This window comes from Neomonachus schauinslandi, chromosome X, assembly GCF_002201575.2.
Source record: "Neomonachus schauinslandi chromosome X, ASM220157v2, whole genome shotgun sequence".
NCBI classification, from domain to species: Eukaryota; Metazoa; Chordata; class Mammalia; order Carnivora; family Phocidae; genus Neomonachus; species Neomonachus schauinslandi.
Window position 1 is genome coordinate 20,464,843 of NC_058419.1, and position 17,739 is coordinate 20,482,581.

General features: G+C 49.3%; 1 protein-coding gene across 3 annotated transcripts in view; it reads left to right on the forward strand.

The window, feature by feature from the left end:
* Window positions 1-9,836, forward strand: part of AIFM1 (apoptosis inducing factor mitochondria associated 1) — a 34,288-nt gene extending 24,452 nt beyond the window's left edge. For 2 of the 3 annotated variants that reach the window (XM_021685728.2, XM_044911832.1), the window contains exons 9-16: window positions 228-336; window positions 1,827-1,934; window positions 2,279-2,367; window positions 3,073-3,213; window positions 5,490-5,632; window positions 7,399-7,523; window positions 9,057-9,253; window positions 9,577-9,836. In XM_021685728.2, the coding sequence (XP_021541403.2) occupies window positions 228-336; window positions 1,827-1,934; window positions 2,279-2,367; window positions 3,073-3,213; window positions 5,490-5,632; window positions 7,399-7,523; window positions 9,057-9,253; window positions 9,577-9,648 (984 nt within the window). In that variant the 3' untranslated portion in view covers window positions 9,649-9,836. The remainder of the gene's footprint in view (window positions 1-227; window positions 337-1,826; window positions 1,935-2,278; window positions 2,368-3,072; window positions 3,214-5,489; window positions 5,633-7,398; window positions 7,524-9,056; window positions 9,254-9,576) is intronic. The other variant, XM_044911833.1, reaches the window with a different exon arrangement.
* The last annotated feature ends 7,903 nt before the right edge of the window (window positions 9,837-17,739 follow it).

The following is a 17,739-nucleotide window of genomic DNA, read 5'->3' on the forward strand; positions in this document are numbered from 1 at the left end:
TCCCCTGAGGGGGAGGGGGCGAAACTGCCCCCAGTTGAGAACCACTGATGCTAGAAGGAATGTTCCAAGGGTGAGAAATTTACATCAGTAACAGAGGCTATAATTGAGCCACTTCATACAAGATTTTATGTGCAAATTACATGTCAGAGATTTAGCCGAAAATATTTCTTGGTATTATCCTATGCCCCTTTGGGAAATGAGTGGACTAAACTGGTGTGATCCTGCAGATTGGAGACTTTAGAACCTTAGAGAAGATCTCCCGGGAAGTCAAGTCAATTACGATAATCGGTGGGGGCTTCCTTGGGAGCGAACTGGCCTGCGCTCTTGGCAGAAAGGGTGAGTACTGGGCAGTGACCTCAATTTTTCTTTCTCTGGTTTTATATCCCATGCTTTTTGGGGCTCTCACAAATTCCAGGGATGCATTTGCCAGGATCAGTAGAAAGAGTTTGATTAAGATTTATGTGGTAAGGGGTGCCTGGCTGCCTTAGTCGGTAGAGCATGCAACTCTTGATCTTGGGGATGTGAGTTCAGGCTCCACATTGGGGGTAGAGTTTACTTAAAAAAAAAAAAAAAAAAAAGATTTATATGGTGAAAAGCTAAGCACTGAGCTTAGTTCTCGTGAGGAATCCCTTAGTGACCAAAAAGCTGCCATCTGAGCAACTGAGCAGAAATGCTTTCTTTCCCTTCCTCTAGCCTCTAAGCCAGGACTCCTCAGAAATAAAGTATTAAGGGGATGCCTGGCTGGCTCAGTTGGTAGAGCGTATGACTCTTTTTTTTTTTTTAAAAGATTTTATTTATTTATTTGAAAGAGAGAGTGAGAGAGAGAGAGCACATGAGAGGGGGGAGGTTCAGAGGGAGAAGCAGACTCCCTGCCGAGCAGGGAGCCCGATGCGGGACTCGATCCCGGGACTCCAGGATCATGACCTGAGCCGAAGGCAGTCGCTTAACCAACTGAGCCACCCAGGCGCCCCGAGTGTATGATTCTTGATCTCAGGGTTGTGAGTTTGAGGCCCACATTGGGTATAGAGATTACTTAAAAATAAAACCTTTAGGGGTGCCTGGATGGCTCAGTCAGTTAAGCATCTGATAAATCTTTTTTTTTTATTTTTATTTTTTTAAAGATTTCATTTATTTGAGAGAGAGAGCGCACGTGCGCACATACTGAGGGAGAAGGAGAAGCAGACTTCCCGCTGAGCAAGGGGTCTGACGTGGGGCTCAATCCCAGGAGCCCGGGATCATGACCCACACCGAAGGCAGACGCTTAACCTACTGAGCCACCCAGGCGCCCCCTGATAAATATTCTTTAAAAAAATCTTTTAAAAAAGAAATAAAATATTAAGGAAAGTGAGTTATTAAGATAAGGGCAATGTAGACTACAGAGTTGTATGTATATTTGAACTGCTATTCCCTGTAAAAGTCAGACTTTCTTCAGACGCACGATGGTTCCCAGTTCGACAGCTCTGTGTGTTCCAGTTTGAATGTTTCGTGACAGCCGTTTTCCTTAATGTCAGTTTTCGGCTGTGTGAAATCAGGGCATCTTCTCAGGAGGGTGCTTCCTGTTCAGAGGACACAGGCACAGGTGTGAGCCTGAGCGGATGCCTGGGTGTAATGCACTTAGTACATGGTGCGTAGTTGAATCCAGGGACAGCAGTTCTGGTGCCCGTTATATTTGCCTTGTCAGTGCCCCACAAATAGGAGCTCTGGCCTAGGTCGCAGCATTGCCCTGTGTGTCACGAATGGCAACCTGCTGCTCCTTCACTTCTCTTCCTGTCTTCCCAGGATTGGCTTTTGCCTCCTGCTCTACCTAGTCTGTTTCTTCTTCCCAGCTCGAGCTTTGGGTACAGAAGTGATTCAGCTCTTCCCTGAGAAAGGAAATATGGGAAAGATCCTCCCTGAATACCTCAGCAACTGGACCATGGAAAAAGTCAGACGAGGTAGAGAGACTTTCCATATGCTGCCGCTCTTTCCTTTGAATGAGGCCTACGCAAAGTTGGCTTCTTTGGGAACCCCCTTGACATAAGCCATATCACCTGGCAGATGAAATATTTCTACCATTCTCCACTCAGCCAAGTTCCAATAGGCGTTCTGAATCTGACACACCAAATTCCCGGAAGTACTGAAAATGAACTGTGGGTGTGGGTTCTTGCAGTTCCCCAAGGCTGCCTGCGAGCTGATGATTACTGGTTTTATGATAGGGGGTGCCTTTAGTCATCTTCCCTACTCGTCATGAAGGTGGGATGCTCGCACGCCCAGCCTCAGGTCTTGTTTGCCTTCACAGAGGGGGTTAAGGTGCTTCCCAATGCTATTGTGCAATCAGTTGGAGTCAGCGGTGGCAAGTTACTCATCAAGTTGAAAGATGGCCGGAAGGTAAGGAGGGGAAGATGGGCTGCCAGACCTTCCAGCTCTCCCCTCCCCTTTCCTCATTCTTACTCCTTCGTTTGATAACAGTAGATAGTTTTCGTGGCAGCCACCGTTAACATTGTCATAATTTTCTGAATGAACTATTCCCTCCATTAAAATAAGAATGATGAGAGCCAGAGTAGACACCTGTGAACCACTTTCCCCCTCCCGTCTGTATCACAGATTTTTGAGACCTTACAAGGGTGGCAGATTTCTGTTCCGACAATGTGGGGTAGATTTGTGTTGGAGGAAGTTTATAAAGTAGACCTTTAAATCTGTTTACCAGAGTTATGTAAGTTAATCAGTGAGTTGGGTTTTTTTTTCGTTTTTTGTTTTTTTGTTTGTGTTTTTTTTTTTTTTGTAAAGCTCCACTTCTTAGTAAAATAAAGTACAGTTGCTATGTCCATAGACATACATGGAAACTGTGGTAACTGGCTGAATTATTTCTTTTTTTTTTTTAAGATTTTATTTATTTGACAGAGAAAGACACAGCAAGAGTGGGAACACAAGCAGGGAGAGTGGGAGAGGGAGAAGCAGGCTTCCTGCCGAGCAGGGAGCCCGATGCAGGACTCCATCCCAGGACCCTGAGATCATGACCCGAGCCGAAGGCAGACGTTTCACGACTGAGCCACTCAGGCGCCCCTGGCTGAATTATTTCTTTTTTTCCCTCAGGTAGAAACTGACCACATAGTGGCAGCTGTGGGCCTGGAGCCCAATGTTGAGTTGGCCAAGACGGGTGGACTAGAGATAGACTCTGATTTTGGTGGCTTCCGGGTAAATGCAGAGCTCCAAGCCCGCTCCAACATCTGGGTGGTAAGTGTGCGACAGCACGAGTGGGCATGGTTCCTTGTCCCCAGCCCGTGAGCGAGTCTGCCTGGCAGTGTGCGAAAGCTCGTCAGCACCTTGCCCAGATAGAGTCAGAATGTTTGGAGGCTGAGGGTGAAGAACAGAAACTTCATTACTTGATTTACAAGATCAGGTATGGCTGCATGCCACAAGCTAGTGGAAAAGGAAATGAACAGTGTGTGCACCTACCGAAATAGAGTTCTTCCCGTTCTGTGGTTGGCAGCTGCCATCGGCATTGCCCTGATGGGCATGTTCCCAGCTTTCAGATGGATCTGCTGTTCTCTTTGCCCGAAAGTGAGCCCAGGGAATGGAGGATGAGGCAGTTTTATAACATTCCCTAGAAGGGAAAATTACTCTGTTTTCGTTATCCTTGAGCACTATTTTTAGCTGTTTTAAAAAATGTTATGACACAAACAAGACTATAGTATGTAGGAACCATGAGGTAATTTCCCCATTGTTAGATCATTACAAGTGTATTGTGTTTGATTATGGACTCTGCAACTAAGAAGGGTGTTTTTCCCTTAAAGCTTTTTTTTTAAAGATAAAGTATACTGCATTTTTTTTAAAGATTTATTTATTTATTTTAGAGCGAGCATGAGCAGGGGGAGGGGCAGAGGGAGAGAGAGAGTCCCAAGCAGAGTCCCCGCTGCTGAGCGCAGAGCCCGACTCAGGGCTCGATCCTAGGACCCAGAGATCATGACCTGAGCTGAAATCACGCATTGGATGCTTAACTGACTGAGCCACCCAGGTGCGCCTAGAGTGTACTGGATTTTTTTAAAAACTTGTTATAAAAGCAATATGTAGGGGCACCTGGGTGGCTCAGTCAGCTGGGCATCAGACTCTTGATTTTGGCTCACGACATGATCTTGGGGTTGTGAGATCAAGCCCCACATGGGGCTCCATGCTCAGTGGGGAGTATGCTTGGGATTCTCCCTCTCCTTCTGCCCCTCCCCACCTCTCTAAAATAAATAAATCTTTAAAAAAGCAATATGCACTCAATATGGAAGACAGACAAGAATGAGAAAGGGGGACGGATAAAAAGAGAAAGGGGGGAAATCACCTACAGCAACCACCGATATTTTGGTGTATTTCCTTCCCTTCATTTTCTTCTGCATAGGTTTTTTTCCCTTTGTTGTAGATGGTAATGGTGAGTGTACTACAATAAACATTTGTGTTCTTCTCTTTTTTACTTACCATTCTAATGTATTTTCCACATTACTTCAGATTCTAAAGACTATATAATAGTCCACCAAGTGGATTTCGTAGTTTATTTCACCACTGCTCACATGTTAGATTTTTAGGTTGCCTTGGGGGAGTCTGAATAGCCACAGAGGGTTAGAGCACTCACGTGCCACATCCTTAGTGAGGTTGGCCTTGTTCACCTCCAGCCGGAGGCTCTCTCTCTGCTTGAAACACTGAGCTCACTTACTCTGTACCTGTCACATGGCACCCTGCTGGTTTGCATTGCATTCTAGTGAGGAATGATGCTGCATCTTCCTCAGGTAGGTTATATGCTCTTTGTGGGCAAAGTGGGGGGTCAGGTTTGTCACGGCCACCCTGACAGTATAATGCTTTGTACGGAAATAAGTTTTCCATAAATATTTGGTGAATGAACGAATAGATACTGAATGACCAAAAGAAAATCTTATCTTGGGGTGCCTGGGTGGCTCAGTCAGTTGAGCATCTGCCTTCCACTCGGGTCATGATCCCAGGGTCCTGGGATCGAGTCCCACTTTGGGCTCCCTCGCGGGAGAGTCTGCTTCTCCCTCTGCCTCTCTCTCTGTCTCTCATGAATAAATGAATAAAATATTTTAAAAAAAAAAAAGAAAAGAAAGAAAATCCTATCTTGGAAAAGATTTCTAGGTGAGAGGCGGTCTCGTACCTAAAAACTGGTTTCCATGCATAGGAAAGAATATTCTGCAAATCACAGTTATTAAATATTCGGTCTCTGCTGAGGGCAGAATGAGAGAGGAAATAGGTGTGAGCTGCAGCATAGAAGATTTAGGTTCGCTTTGTGGAAGCATAGAAATAGTATTTTTGTTTTGGGGGGTTAGCATAGAATAGTTTTTTAAAAATGGAATCTCAACTTTTTTTAGTAAGTGTAGGTGTGATTCTGGCCCATACATGGAAAACACTAATTAGTTAATGGCACAAGGGTTTTTTTGAGCCCTCAAAATGTATGTTCTGTCTTTGTTTTTGTTTTTGTTTTATCACGTGCTCATATAATGTACTTGTTTCCAAAGGCAGGAGATGCTGCATGCTTCTACGATATAAAGTTGGGTAGGAGGCGGGTAGAGCACCATGATCACGCTGTTGTGAGTGGAAGATTGGCTGGAGAAAATATGACTGGAGCTGCTAAGCCATACTGGCATCAGTCAATGTTCTGGTAATAGTTTTGTACCTTGCGGACTCAACTGGTTAGAACACGGAATTAATGCAGCCAGAGTTACAGTTTGGTTTCCACGTGGGCCAATTAGCTTCATACAGAGGGGAGAAAAATTTCATCTTGTTTCCGTGCATTCTACACCCAAGCAGCCTTCTGGTAAAAGGCCCCACCTGGCATAAGTTAGACTAGGTGAATGCGTGGAGATGGCATCAGCACTTCTGATAAAATAGCTCAGAGTTTGAGCTACAGTAGGCGGTACAAACGTGTACTCTTACCTAGAGACGGCAGTATGTTTTCATTTGTTCTTCGGTGCTAACCCTCATGAGCCCAACGTACTGACAGAAAGGCAGCCCAGGGGCGCCCGGCTGGCTCAGTCGGTGAAACATGCAACCCTTGATCTCCGGGTCGTGAGTTTGAGCCCCATGTTGGGTGTAGGGATTACTTTAAGAAAAAAAAAAAAAAAAAGCAGCCCACTCATATGTAACCCTTAAGATCAGCAGTTCAAAGTCAGGCATCTATAGACAGTTCTCTGAATAGCAAAAGACATTCCTGAGTACTGGGATTGGCCTTACTTGGCACACTCTCCTCTTATTGCTTTGAAAGATGGGATACATAAAAAACTTCAAGGTTTCAGAAGCCTCTAAGCAGTTTCTGTTGGGGAAATTCTCAGCTGGTGAGAATACATTTCAGGACAATCCCACACAGTTTTGTGAGCGGGCAGCAGAAACATAACAGCTGGGTTTCGGGGTCAACACCTGTAAGATAATGCGGTTAGGAACAAAAGAGTCCATAGGTAGATAATCATCAGTTAGGTCTCAGGACCAGTATCCGAGAAGTCACTGTAGACCATTCCCTGAAGATACCAGTCCAGTGAGCTTCTATGGTCAAGAAATGACAACACGGGAATAAAAAGCAGAGCATAAGGAATTTAGTCCATGATACTCAAATAGCATAAGGGGACAGATGGTAGCTATGCTTGTGGTGAGTACAGCACAGTGTGTCAACTCATCAAATCACTAAGTTGTACACCTGAAATGAATGTAACACGGTGTGTCAACTGTCCTCAAATTTTACTTACTTACTTACTTAATCACTTAATTAAATGATGGCAAAAGGTAGAGCACCAGAAACAAAACCATGAGTAGTAGCCTCACGTGATTACAAAACCATCGTGTGTCGGTGGCACAAATACTCTTCGAAGTTCCTGGCGTAGTAAAAACAGTGTGATAATGATAGGAGAAGTTTTCAAGAAGAACAATTAAAATAAAATGATCAAGTGGATGGAGGCATTCCAGCCTTGAACAAATGAAGGCTCAGAGGAGATACCATCCATTGATGAAGCCGTACAGGATCTCAGATTCTGAATTCTGTAAATATGGAGCACCCTTTACAGCGCCAGCAGGGCACTTTCAGGTTGAGTTAAAGGAACGTAGTGAATAGTAAAGTTGATGAACCCATCACTCCCCAAGGGATAAAAGCATGGATAAATTTCAGGAAGTGTAGATTAGTGTATGGATATGTGATATGTATAATGGCTTCTTAAGGAGAATAAAAGCTGCTTTGGGATAACAGTGCTTTCTCACGATTGTCCCCAGATGCCCTGGCAAGCAGACCGATCAGTTTGGCATTTTCCCTTGTTGTACATACCAGGTTCTTTGGTTGGCACGAATCAAAGTGTGGTGTCTTAGAAAAAATAAAAATATATACCACCGTGTCATTCTTTGCAGTCCCCTTGACAGAACACCCTCTTCTCTCTCCTTCCTTAGGAGTGACTTGGGCCCCGATGTTGGCTATGAAGCTATTGGTCTTGTGGACAGTAGTTTGCCCACAGTCGGTGTGTTTGCAAAAGCAACTGCACAAGACAACCCAAAATCTGCCACAGAGCAGTCCGGTAAGGAAGCCCAACTACTTCTCTGAGACGAGTCTTGAGAAGCAGTGGTCCAGATTCTCCTGAACAAGGGGTTTCTGTATTGGCCAGAGGGAACTGTCAGTGAAAGCCTTTCTTCATGTTGTGCTTTAAAATAAACCCGACTTTAAAATAAACCCAACCCGAAGTCCTTACTCTTTCGTGGGCTGAGAGCTGGCAAAATCAGGTATCCTGGTCAGAGCGTAGACTCAGATGTGGTGGGTGTTCGTCCTATCCTCTGGGCAGCGACTGGCTCGGCGACGCTGGTTTAGTTTGCCTCTAGGGACTGGGAAGCCCTGCGCACTGAAGAAAACCTGAACTTTTAAGATTTTTATTTTTTATTATCATTATTATTATTAGCCTCCTACTAATCCCAAGAACCTTAGTGTAAGACCTGCAATCCTCCACGGACCCTGGGCCATGAAGAACTGGGCCAAGTAATTCTTGAGCTGCCTGTAATTCCATTTGTCACATCTTACTGCCAGGTTTTCTTTAGACGGGAGGCATCTCTCACGGAATGAACTTCTCTCCCACACACGACTCTTTCATTAACTCCTAGACCTATTCTCTCTCCCTTCCATGACCCTAGCTGAAGTTATTTAACCTCCGTGTCCTCTTGTCAGAGGCGTTTCAAGAACAGGTTGCTCTTTAAAGGAGAGAACAAGACATTACATGGACATGTAGGTCCTTTTCCTGTGTAATCCAAGTGGGTAACATACACCCGCTCCTTCATCCGGCCCTCTCCAGAGAAGTGGATCCAGGAGAGGGCCCCGGGGACTTAGAAACTCCAGAGCACTACTCTGTACCCTGGGCAGTATTGTTAGGAGCCTGACCATTCTCAGAGGACAGCATGCCCCCTCCCCAGGAGGAACCCCCTCCACTGTGGTTTGTCCATATGGAAGTGCCCTCTCCTGCTTTGGCCAGAGGGCCTCTCTAGCAGCACTGTCCAATAGACCTTTCTGCTCCAGTGGCAGTGTTCTGTTTCTGCTCTGTCCACTACAGTAGCCCCTAGGTGCGTGTGCCTATTTAGCACTTGAAATGCGGCTAGTGCAAATGAGGAACTGAATTTTACGTTTGATTTAGTTTTGGTTAAAATCGATTAAATTTTCATTACTTTTTAATAATGGAACTGGAATTGCTGTTTGTGGCTAGTGGCTACTGTACTGGACTGTGCAGCTCTCGAATGTTTCTCAGAGGACAAGAGCAAGTCTTCTGCAGTTTGGAGAAATCCAGATACCAGGAAAGACTCTATAGCATACATTTAAAATGAAATGGTAAGGGAGGGAAGTTCTGGGTCAGACTGACGCAGGGCCCCGGAGACGGCAAGGAAGAGCTTTTGTCGGCTTTGCCAGCGGAGAGGAGCTGGAGACGGCCAGTGTTTACTAAGGGGGCATAAAAACAAATCCTCTAGGAGCAGGTTGAAGCAGGTGTCGGAAGATACTTGCCTCCTAGAATTTCCTAAGTTCATAAGTGACTCTGTTTTGTTTTTATTTTGTTTGTTCTGGGGGTTGGCCACAGGCACTGGTATCCGCTCAGAGAGTGAGACAGAGTCTGAGGCCTCAGAAATCGCTGTTCCTCCCAGCAATCCTGTAGTCCCCCAGGTCCCTGCCCAAGGGGAGGACTACGGCAAAGGCGTCATCTTCTACCTCAGGGACAAAGTGGTGGTGGGGATCGTGCTGTGGAACATCTTCAACCGAATGCCAATAGCAAGGAAGGTGGGTACCTGTCAGCGCTCCTCGAGGAAGATGGGAAAACGCACCCCGGACTTCATCGGGTGCCCTGCTGTGCATTGTCCACCTGGGTCAGACTGTGCCTGAGCGGAGCAAAGGTGTAGCCTTGGCTCAGGAGCGTTTCTTTTTCACTCAGGACTTGGCTGCGTGGCTCGGGAGTTGGCACACACTCATTTGGGGTTAACAGAAGGCTGTTCCCACAGCTCCCTCCCAGGGCGATGTGGGGACTGGCCCAGGCCTCCCCATTGTGCAGGCTGGCCTGGCGCACACGAAGCGAGTCGGTGACCCATTGTTCCTCTCTCCCTCAGATCATTAAGGACGGTGAGCAACACGAAGATCTCAATGAAGTAGCCAAACTATTCAACATTCACGAGGACTGAAGCCCCCCAGTGGAACAGGCAAGCACTTTGCTGTCCCTGACAGCAGCTTGGATGAGTAAAGGAGCATTTTTTATTCAGCAGACTTCCTCTGCATATGAGTGTGAATGGTAAAGTCCTTTGTGAATATTTCAACCATGTAGGCAGATTCTTAATGTTCACATCACTAAATAAAACCTGATTCTTCTAAATTAACTTCTGTTCTCTTTGAAAGGGAACGGGTGGGCGAAGGGAGGAAAGTTGTGCATATCAGTGAGCAAGCGCACTGGAGCTCCTACCAAGTGCGTGATTTGTTTCGGCCTTGTATTCCCTGCTCCACACTCTCAACTGCTTTCAGTTCCTGAATGTCTCTCTGGCCCCATCCACTGTTAAATGAGCGAACACAGAAACCCACGGAACAGATTCTGCTTTACCCGGAACAATTCCTGTTGTCCTGCTCAGAACTGGCTTGGACCTGCGAGGGGCTAGAAAGGTCACTTACTGCAAAAGAAGCAAGGGTTCAGAGACTTGGTGCTTCATGGCTAAACCTGAGACTGACTCCTTGAGGGATCGTGATCTCTCAACTCCCATCTCAACTCCATGCACTGTCCCTCAAACTAGAAATCTCTCCCCTCGCCCCTTTGACCTAAAATAGGCTTATAGACACACCTCACTTTACAGATGATTTCCCGAGAACAGAAGTCAGAGGTTCATAAATCAACTCATTTTTTATATTTCAAATTAACTTTATTTTTTTAAGATTTTATTTATTTGAGGGGCGCCTGGGTGGCTCAGATGGTTAAGCGTCTGCCTTCGGCTCAGGTCATGGTCTCAGGGTCCTGGGATCGAGTCCCGCATCGGGCTCCCTGCTCCTTGGGAGCCTGCTTCTCCCTCTGCCTCTCTCTCTCTCTCTCTGTCTCTCATGAATAAATAAATAAAATCTTTAAAAAAAAAAAAAGATTTTATTTATTTGAGAGAGAGAGAGTAAGCAGGGGAAGGGGCTGAGGGAGAGGGAGAAGCAGACTCTCCACTGAGCAGGGAGCCCGATGTGAGGCCCGATCCCAGGACCCTGAGATAATGACCTGAGCCGAAGACAGATGCTTAACCAACTGAGCCACCCAGGTGCCCTCAAATTAAGTTTAAAAAATCATCTTGGGGCGCCTGGGTGGCCCAGTCATTAAGCGTCTGCCTTTGGCTCAGGTCATGATCCCAGGGTCCCGGGATCAAGCCCTGCATGGGGCTCCCTGCTTGGCGGGAAGCCTGCTTCTCCCTCTCCCACTTCCCCTGCTTGTGTTCCCTCTCTCGCTGTGTCTCTTGTCAAATAAATAAAATCTTTTAAAAAATTAACAAAAAATAAATAAATCAAATCTTGGGGTGCCCAGCAGGCTGTCAGAAGAGCATGCAACTCTTGATCTCAAGGTCATGAGTTCAAGCCCCACATAGGGTGTAGAGATTACTTAAAATCTTAAAAAAAAAAGAATTAGCTGCACCAGGACAGGTTCTTACTATATGTATACAGGTTTAGTGAAATATGATCTGATGCATGGCACATCCAAATGCATATGTAGAAAACTCACCTAGCGTATGAAATAGGATCGACTCTTCGGTGCTCATTGCTACTTACAAAGATGGCGGTAGTTCTAAGATCCTGAAGCAGTTCACAAATCATCTTTTAAAAGATCAAATTGTGAATTGTCTTTTTTTAGTGGTATGTGCAATTTAGTCTAATTTTTTGACAGTTGTTATCCTTGTATAGAGTGTCATTGTAATTCAGTTAAGTAAAATGAAATGGGGGCACCTGGGTGGCTCAGTTGGTTAAGCAACTGCCTTCGGCTCAGGTCATGATCCTGGAGTCCCAGGATCGAGTCCCGCATCGGGCTCCCTGCTCAGCGGGGAGCCTGCTTCTCCCTCTCTCTCTGCCCCTCCCCCTGCTCATGCTTTTCTCTCCCGTTCTCTCTCTCAAATAAATAAATAAAATCTTTATAAAAAAAAAGTAAAATGATTTATTCATCTAGTCAGTGTTCGTTGAATGTCTACTGTGAGTCAGGTAGATGTCAGAATAGGCAGATGGAGGAGACATGGCCACTTGAGGAAAGCAGACACGTGAACACAGGAGTACCCTACAGTGAGATGTGTCCATCGAAAGACACAAAGTACTGTGGACATGCCAAGAGTGGAGATCAGCCAGAGCAACCGTCCTCAACGGCTGCTAGATCACTTCCTAAAGCCTCAGTCCATGTCCTCCCAGCTGCACCCCCTCCCTCCCCCGTTGAAGAATGTACAGTGACTCCTTGTCATCAACCATACCAGGCCCAAAGTCTTCCCCAGAGCTCCTGACCTCAGCCCACTCTGCCCCCATCCAGCCTCCTTTCCCACAACAGACACACGTGCACGTGTACACATACACATCTGGTTTATTGACGCCTTTAAACTTTTGTTTGTGCTCTCCACATCTGGAATGTCATCCCTGTTCCCTTTTACCTATCCCCTCCTGCTCACCTCTCAAGGCCCAAATGAAATTGCACCTTGGTAACGCGGTACCAGTTGGATTAGTGCCCGTGCATGATTTCATCTCTGAACTCCAATTGCACCTGCTACCTTTGAACTTGATTGTTCATTAAGTCATGCTCTGCATTATTAACGTTCACTCCCTGAATTGATAGTAAGCTATCCCAGAACAGAGACTTTTTTTTTTCTCAGAATGAGGACAATGTGCCCCATCCCCCCAAACCCCGGCAGAGTCCTGAGCAAGTCCTTGGTCGCTTGGTTGGATGATGCTAGATAACAGGGCTTACTGCAAAAATGACCCTCTGCCTTGTAACCTCTGTTCTCTGTAATCCAGGTTATCAGACCCCCATCACTTCACCCACTGCCGAGACTTGCCACAGATACCCAGGATGCATTTGATCTGTCCAGGCCCCCAAGGATTGCAGGGACCTTTTTCTAACCAGACAGACGAGGAGCAGTGCCAGCTGAGTTCTGGCCCCTGAGAGCCGGCCTGGGAGCAGCTGGGCCACCACACAGTGCAGTACAGGGCCAGCCACGCCCTGCAAAGAAGGGTTGGGGCTCTGCCAAAACACTGGGTGTTTGCAGCCCACCCACTTGACTTCCATTTCACTTTTCTTTGCCATTTTGCAAATGATACCCCATGGCACCTCAGCACCACATCATGGTGGTACTGGTCTCTGCCTGGCCACCTCTGAGGCACCCAGGAGATGGCCTCACGCTGTAGCTGGAGAGATGGGCCTGAGTGAAGGAAGCACATTTGACTGGAAAGGAGTCAGAGTAAGCCTCTTAGTGGAGGATGAGGTCAACATATGTGACTTTGTTGTCATTGTTCTAATCAACAGGTCCCATTTGGGAGACAAGAAGCTTACAGCAGAAAGGGATGGGGGTGGGGATCCACAGTGACCTACTGCAGGCTGCTTCCTTGAAGGAAAACCAGCAGCTTCTCTAGAGACCCATTTATACAAAGGAACTCTCCCCTCCCTTCCACCACTACCCCTTCCCTTTCCCGCTCCTCTAAAGTTTGGCTGCTGCAATATCCCCTCGGTCCTTCCCTGACTCCACCTAACGCGGGGCACCCTTGCTTCCCTGGAGACTGTTGGGACCCCCAGTGCCTTGCTCTCTGGGCAGAGGGGAAGTCCTGCTGGGCCCAGAGGTGAAGTAGAACCGCCTCTGGCCTCTTTCCCAACTTATCAGGGAATTTCTGGCGGGGGCACGGACACATGTACACAAAACCACACACAGAGACACACAGCCCAAGCCAGTGATGACGTTCCCTTGCCTGGCTGGTTCTACAGATGGGTGTGACCGGGTCAGAGTACAGGGAGGGTCGAAATATTTAGATACCGGACTGCCAAGCCCTGGTCGGAAAACAGGGCTCATCTCAAAACGGATAGTTCGAGAAAGAGAAATGCAGCCCCTGACACCCGGAGGCTGGCCTGGGGCGGGGGGGCTGTCAGCGGGGCAGTGGTGTCTCTACAGAGGGCCTGGCGCTCACGGTCAGGCCTGGGTATTCTGTTGAATGTAAACAGATTCACGAGACGCTAGCATCGCACACGGCCGCTCTGACCATGGTGGAGGCAGACAGAAACAAGACCACTTCGTAATCATGTGTGAATACAGACAAAAACATGACCGTTGCCCAAACCACAGAGATGACCAACACCCACCCACCCCCATACTGTCTCATGGGAGCGATTGCTGCCGTCTTACCAGTTACAGCTTGAGCCTCACTCTCCTCTGCCCTCCTATAGGATGAAACTTAGCGAATAAGGCGCCCAGCCGTTGGATTATTCATGCTTTTTGACAGCATCCAATCCAAAGCAAAGCCCTGCTTCCTTCAGCCCTCCCCCAAATCACGCAGCCTGGCCCAAATCCTTTAATAAATCTTTTCTAGTACCCTTTTCCTGACACACCCTGTGGTTCCCCATGCGCATTCCTCGTCACTGCAGTGAGCAGCAAACCTAACTTGTCCAACCCCAGGAGTGTCCTGGTGGTTGTTGGCTGGTGGGCGTTGGCAATTTGGAGACGAAAAGCGAAAATATCTGCCAGAAGCCCACTACCAGGCAGAGGCCCTCAGGATTGTTGCCTCCTCTTGTACCTTCCCCCAAGACGCCCCAGTGGAGCCTCGGAAGGCTGTGTGTCCCTTGGGAAAAGACCAGGAGTCGCATCTGGTGTCTGTGGACAGAGGTGCCCAGCTTCCCAGGCAGGTTCCCACCTACTGCGATGCCTTGGCACTTGCCACGCAACAGAGATGCTTCTGGAGGAGCCCCAACCATGGGCGTTGAATTTATAAACACTCAGACTCATAAATGGAGTTACTGGTCAGCTAGCAAACACGCACCGCACAGTTCCTGCATGCCACGGTACGGTAGGCCCTGGAGATAAGAGGATGAGTAATGCGTAGTCCCTGCCCTCGTGGCCCTATAACCTAGTGGTGGCCAGAGGCAGGGCAGCGGGGACCATCAGCGCAACACCAGCGCTGGTAGTATGCTGTGTGAGTTCAGATCGGACCCTCGCGAGCCTCACGGAACTGTATGCTCTGCTTCTCTCTAGTCGAGGCTTTTCTTTCACTGACCGAAGGACTCCATCCTATGGTTGTATCCTCTCTGTCCATCTCTGCGAACAAAATATGAACATGTTTACTATGCTTAAGTGAACATGTGTAAGATGCTTATTACGGAAGATGGAGCTGATGTTCTTCTTGCCCAAAGACAATACACCTCTTTCTCGTCACTTTTCCTCAGCCCCTCCATTTTCCGTCCTTCCTCTCAGAATCTCTGCACTCTCCCCCGCTTGTTTTCCTCCTCCCTGTGTGTCTTCCTCAGGTTCCTCTCTGCCCATTTTTTCTTTTTTTCTCCCAACAGTGGAGGGCAGTGGAAAGAGCACTCCTGGATGTGAGTCTCAGCCCTGCTGTTTGAGCCTGCATGGCCCAGGGCACCTACTTACCTAGGTCTCCGTAGCTTCATCTGTAAACTGAGGGGAACAGACTGGATTATCCCTCCACCCTCAGTTCTAACCTCCTGCGTAGGGAAAAGTCTCTCAGGTGCTTGCACGGGACTGCACTCACCTTGCCATGGGCTCAGTTGCCTTTCATCTCTAAGGTCTAGAGCAGACGCTAATGGGACTCAAACCTCTTGGCAAGTGTCTCCCCACATGGCCTCTGCTGTCCCTTGGGCTCAACTAGATTTACAGGTTTGGTTTTTTGGGTTTTGTTTTTTAGCTTATGGCTTGTGATTCTTCTTTGACCCGGCAAGTTACAACCAGAACCCCTACAATCCCTAGGAATTGCACCTTGCCTTATTTGCTCTCCATGGAGAGGTTGACAGCCTGAAAACTGGGATCCAGGAAAGGTGGCATCCTTCAGCCCCTAAAAAATGTTGACTTCAAGCCCAGAATTTCCCCAGGAAAGCTTTATGGCGGGACTATTCTTAGCCATGATCCTAGCACATACACCCCTACCCAACCATTTAATGGTTCCCAATCCCCCCAAAAAACACACCCTGCAGAGCTGGTGGCTGGATAGCCACCATAACCCAGGGCAGCCATCAACTTGATGCTGACAGAAGAGCTCACAACACCGCCCCTCATGCCACATAAGGTCTGAGCCCCTAGACCAGCCTGTACACCCACTTCGCTCTTGGTCCATGGCCAGTTTTCACACTGGTTATGGCCTTGGCAGAACCCTGCCCCGAAGTGGTGACAAGAGAGCCGGGAAGCTTGCAAGCTTTACCACCCAGCTCTTACCGTAGAGACAGCTGGAAACTGTATACAGGGAAGGAAAGAAAATCCAGTACCATGATTTGCTGGGTGGACAAGAATGCTTAAGGATCACTGCCCCTCCAGAGGGAAAGGGGAGCTTTAGGTGTTTCAGGGAGGCCAGCAGAGCGCCTCCAGCTTGAAGCCTACCCTGAACAGGCCCCGAGGCCCTCAGCCACCTTGTTGAGACTAATACCCCAAGCAACTGTTGAGGGATTCTGGTCCACTCCAGTGGGAGTCCTCCAACTAGTGGCATAGTGGGGGCGGGGGGAGGAGGGGAGTGCTGCAAACAGGGAATCCTTGGCCTCAAAGTCACTCCTACCTCAACCTGGACGGGGCCAGTACCAAGTCCTAGGAGGAAGGGCCACAGTGACCTTTCAGGTGATCAGCTTGACTTAATGCAGGGGTGGAGGGCAGCTCAAGGCTCAGAGCACTCTACACTTGTCCCTTTGGTGGCGCCAAGCCCTTATGGGTCCGTTCATTCCAACAGGAGGTTCCAAAGAGACCTCAGCTACCAAGTGGACTCCAGGCCCAGAGGAGGGAAGAAGGTCCCGGGCCGCCCCCCTCTCAGCAGGCGCGCACTGTGTGAGGTGCATAATCACAAAAGAATACCTTGGTGGGAGTTTTGCCAGAGGTTACAAACATGCAGCTCCCCCAGGGCATTCCCTATGCGCGCAGTGGCAGGGCTGGGACAGAAGCGCGGAGGTCTCGGTGGGGACTCTCGCCCGCCACTTCTCTCCCAGCTGCCCCACTGAGTCCTCCCTGGGAGTCCTCCCGGAGCCGCCCCTGCTCGCCTGTCGGGACGGGAGGAACGGGGGGCGGGAGCAGGAAAGAAGGGACTGAGGGGGAAGTTTCAAGGGGTGTGCCGGGGAGGGGGGAGGATTCTCATGAGTCAGCGGAGCGGGCTCAGTGTGACTTCATTGCTTCCCGAGAAGAGGCGCCCGGGGCAGGAGGCCGCTCAGAGTGCAGCAGCAGGAGTGGAAGGTCGGAGGCCCCGGCCGCCTGCGCCGGCCAGGGCGCGGGACAGAGCTCAGGGCTGGCCAGGTCGCTTGGGGCTGGGGTGGCGAGGGGAGGCTGCGCGCGGGCCAGGAAAGCTCCGGGCAGAGGCGCCGACCTCTCCTCTCCTCCTCCTCCACCCTCCCGGTCGCCAGTTCCCGCCTCGGCCCGAGACGCCGCGCAGCGCGCGTTCCGCCTGCAGGTGGCGCTGCAGAGGCGCCCTGGGCGCACTGCTGGGGGTCGGGGGTGGAGCTCAGCCCCAGCGGGGATCCCGGGCTTGGAAGGCGCGCGAGCCCAGAACGGGGGGGGGGGGGGGAGGCGAGGGAAAGGTGGGAGGGGCCGCCAGAACCTCCACTGCCCCTCGGGCCCCGCGCTCCAGCCCAAGAGGCGGGAGAGTCCGGAGAGCCGACCTGCTGCGCTAGCGCCGCGGCGTAGGGCTGGCTCCTGCGTGCTTAATAGTCCCTTGGGCCACCTCCCGGGCCCCGCAGAGCTTGGGGCGGCTCACTTTCAGCAAAGGGATTGTGGTTTAGGGGCCGTCTTTCCTCTCCGGGGATGGCGCTCTTGACCCGCGGGCAGTAGAATGGAAACTTTGAGTCGCGTCTCGGGCGTTGGGGGTGGGTTTCCCTGAACAGCCACTTTCTAGCCTGGCTCTCCTGAGACCCAGAATGCATCTCCTGCACAGGGATAGACTGGGGCTGGGGCTGGGGTGCAGTCTGGAACCAGGGCTCAGCCTAGGTGAGGGGCAGGGGTTCAGCTTTGGGCTGGATGTAGGCCGATGGTTTAGGGATTCCGCGCGTCTCAATCCAGTCTTTGGCAGCTTTAGAAGCAAAAAAGCTAAGAGGCCCATTTGGGGCT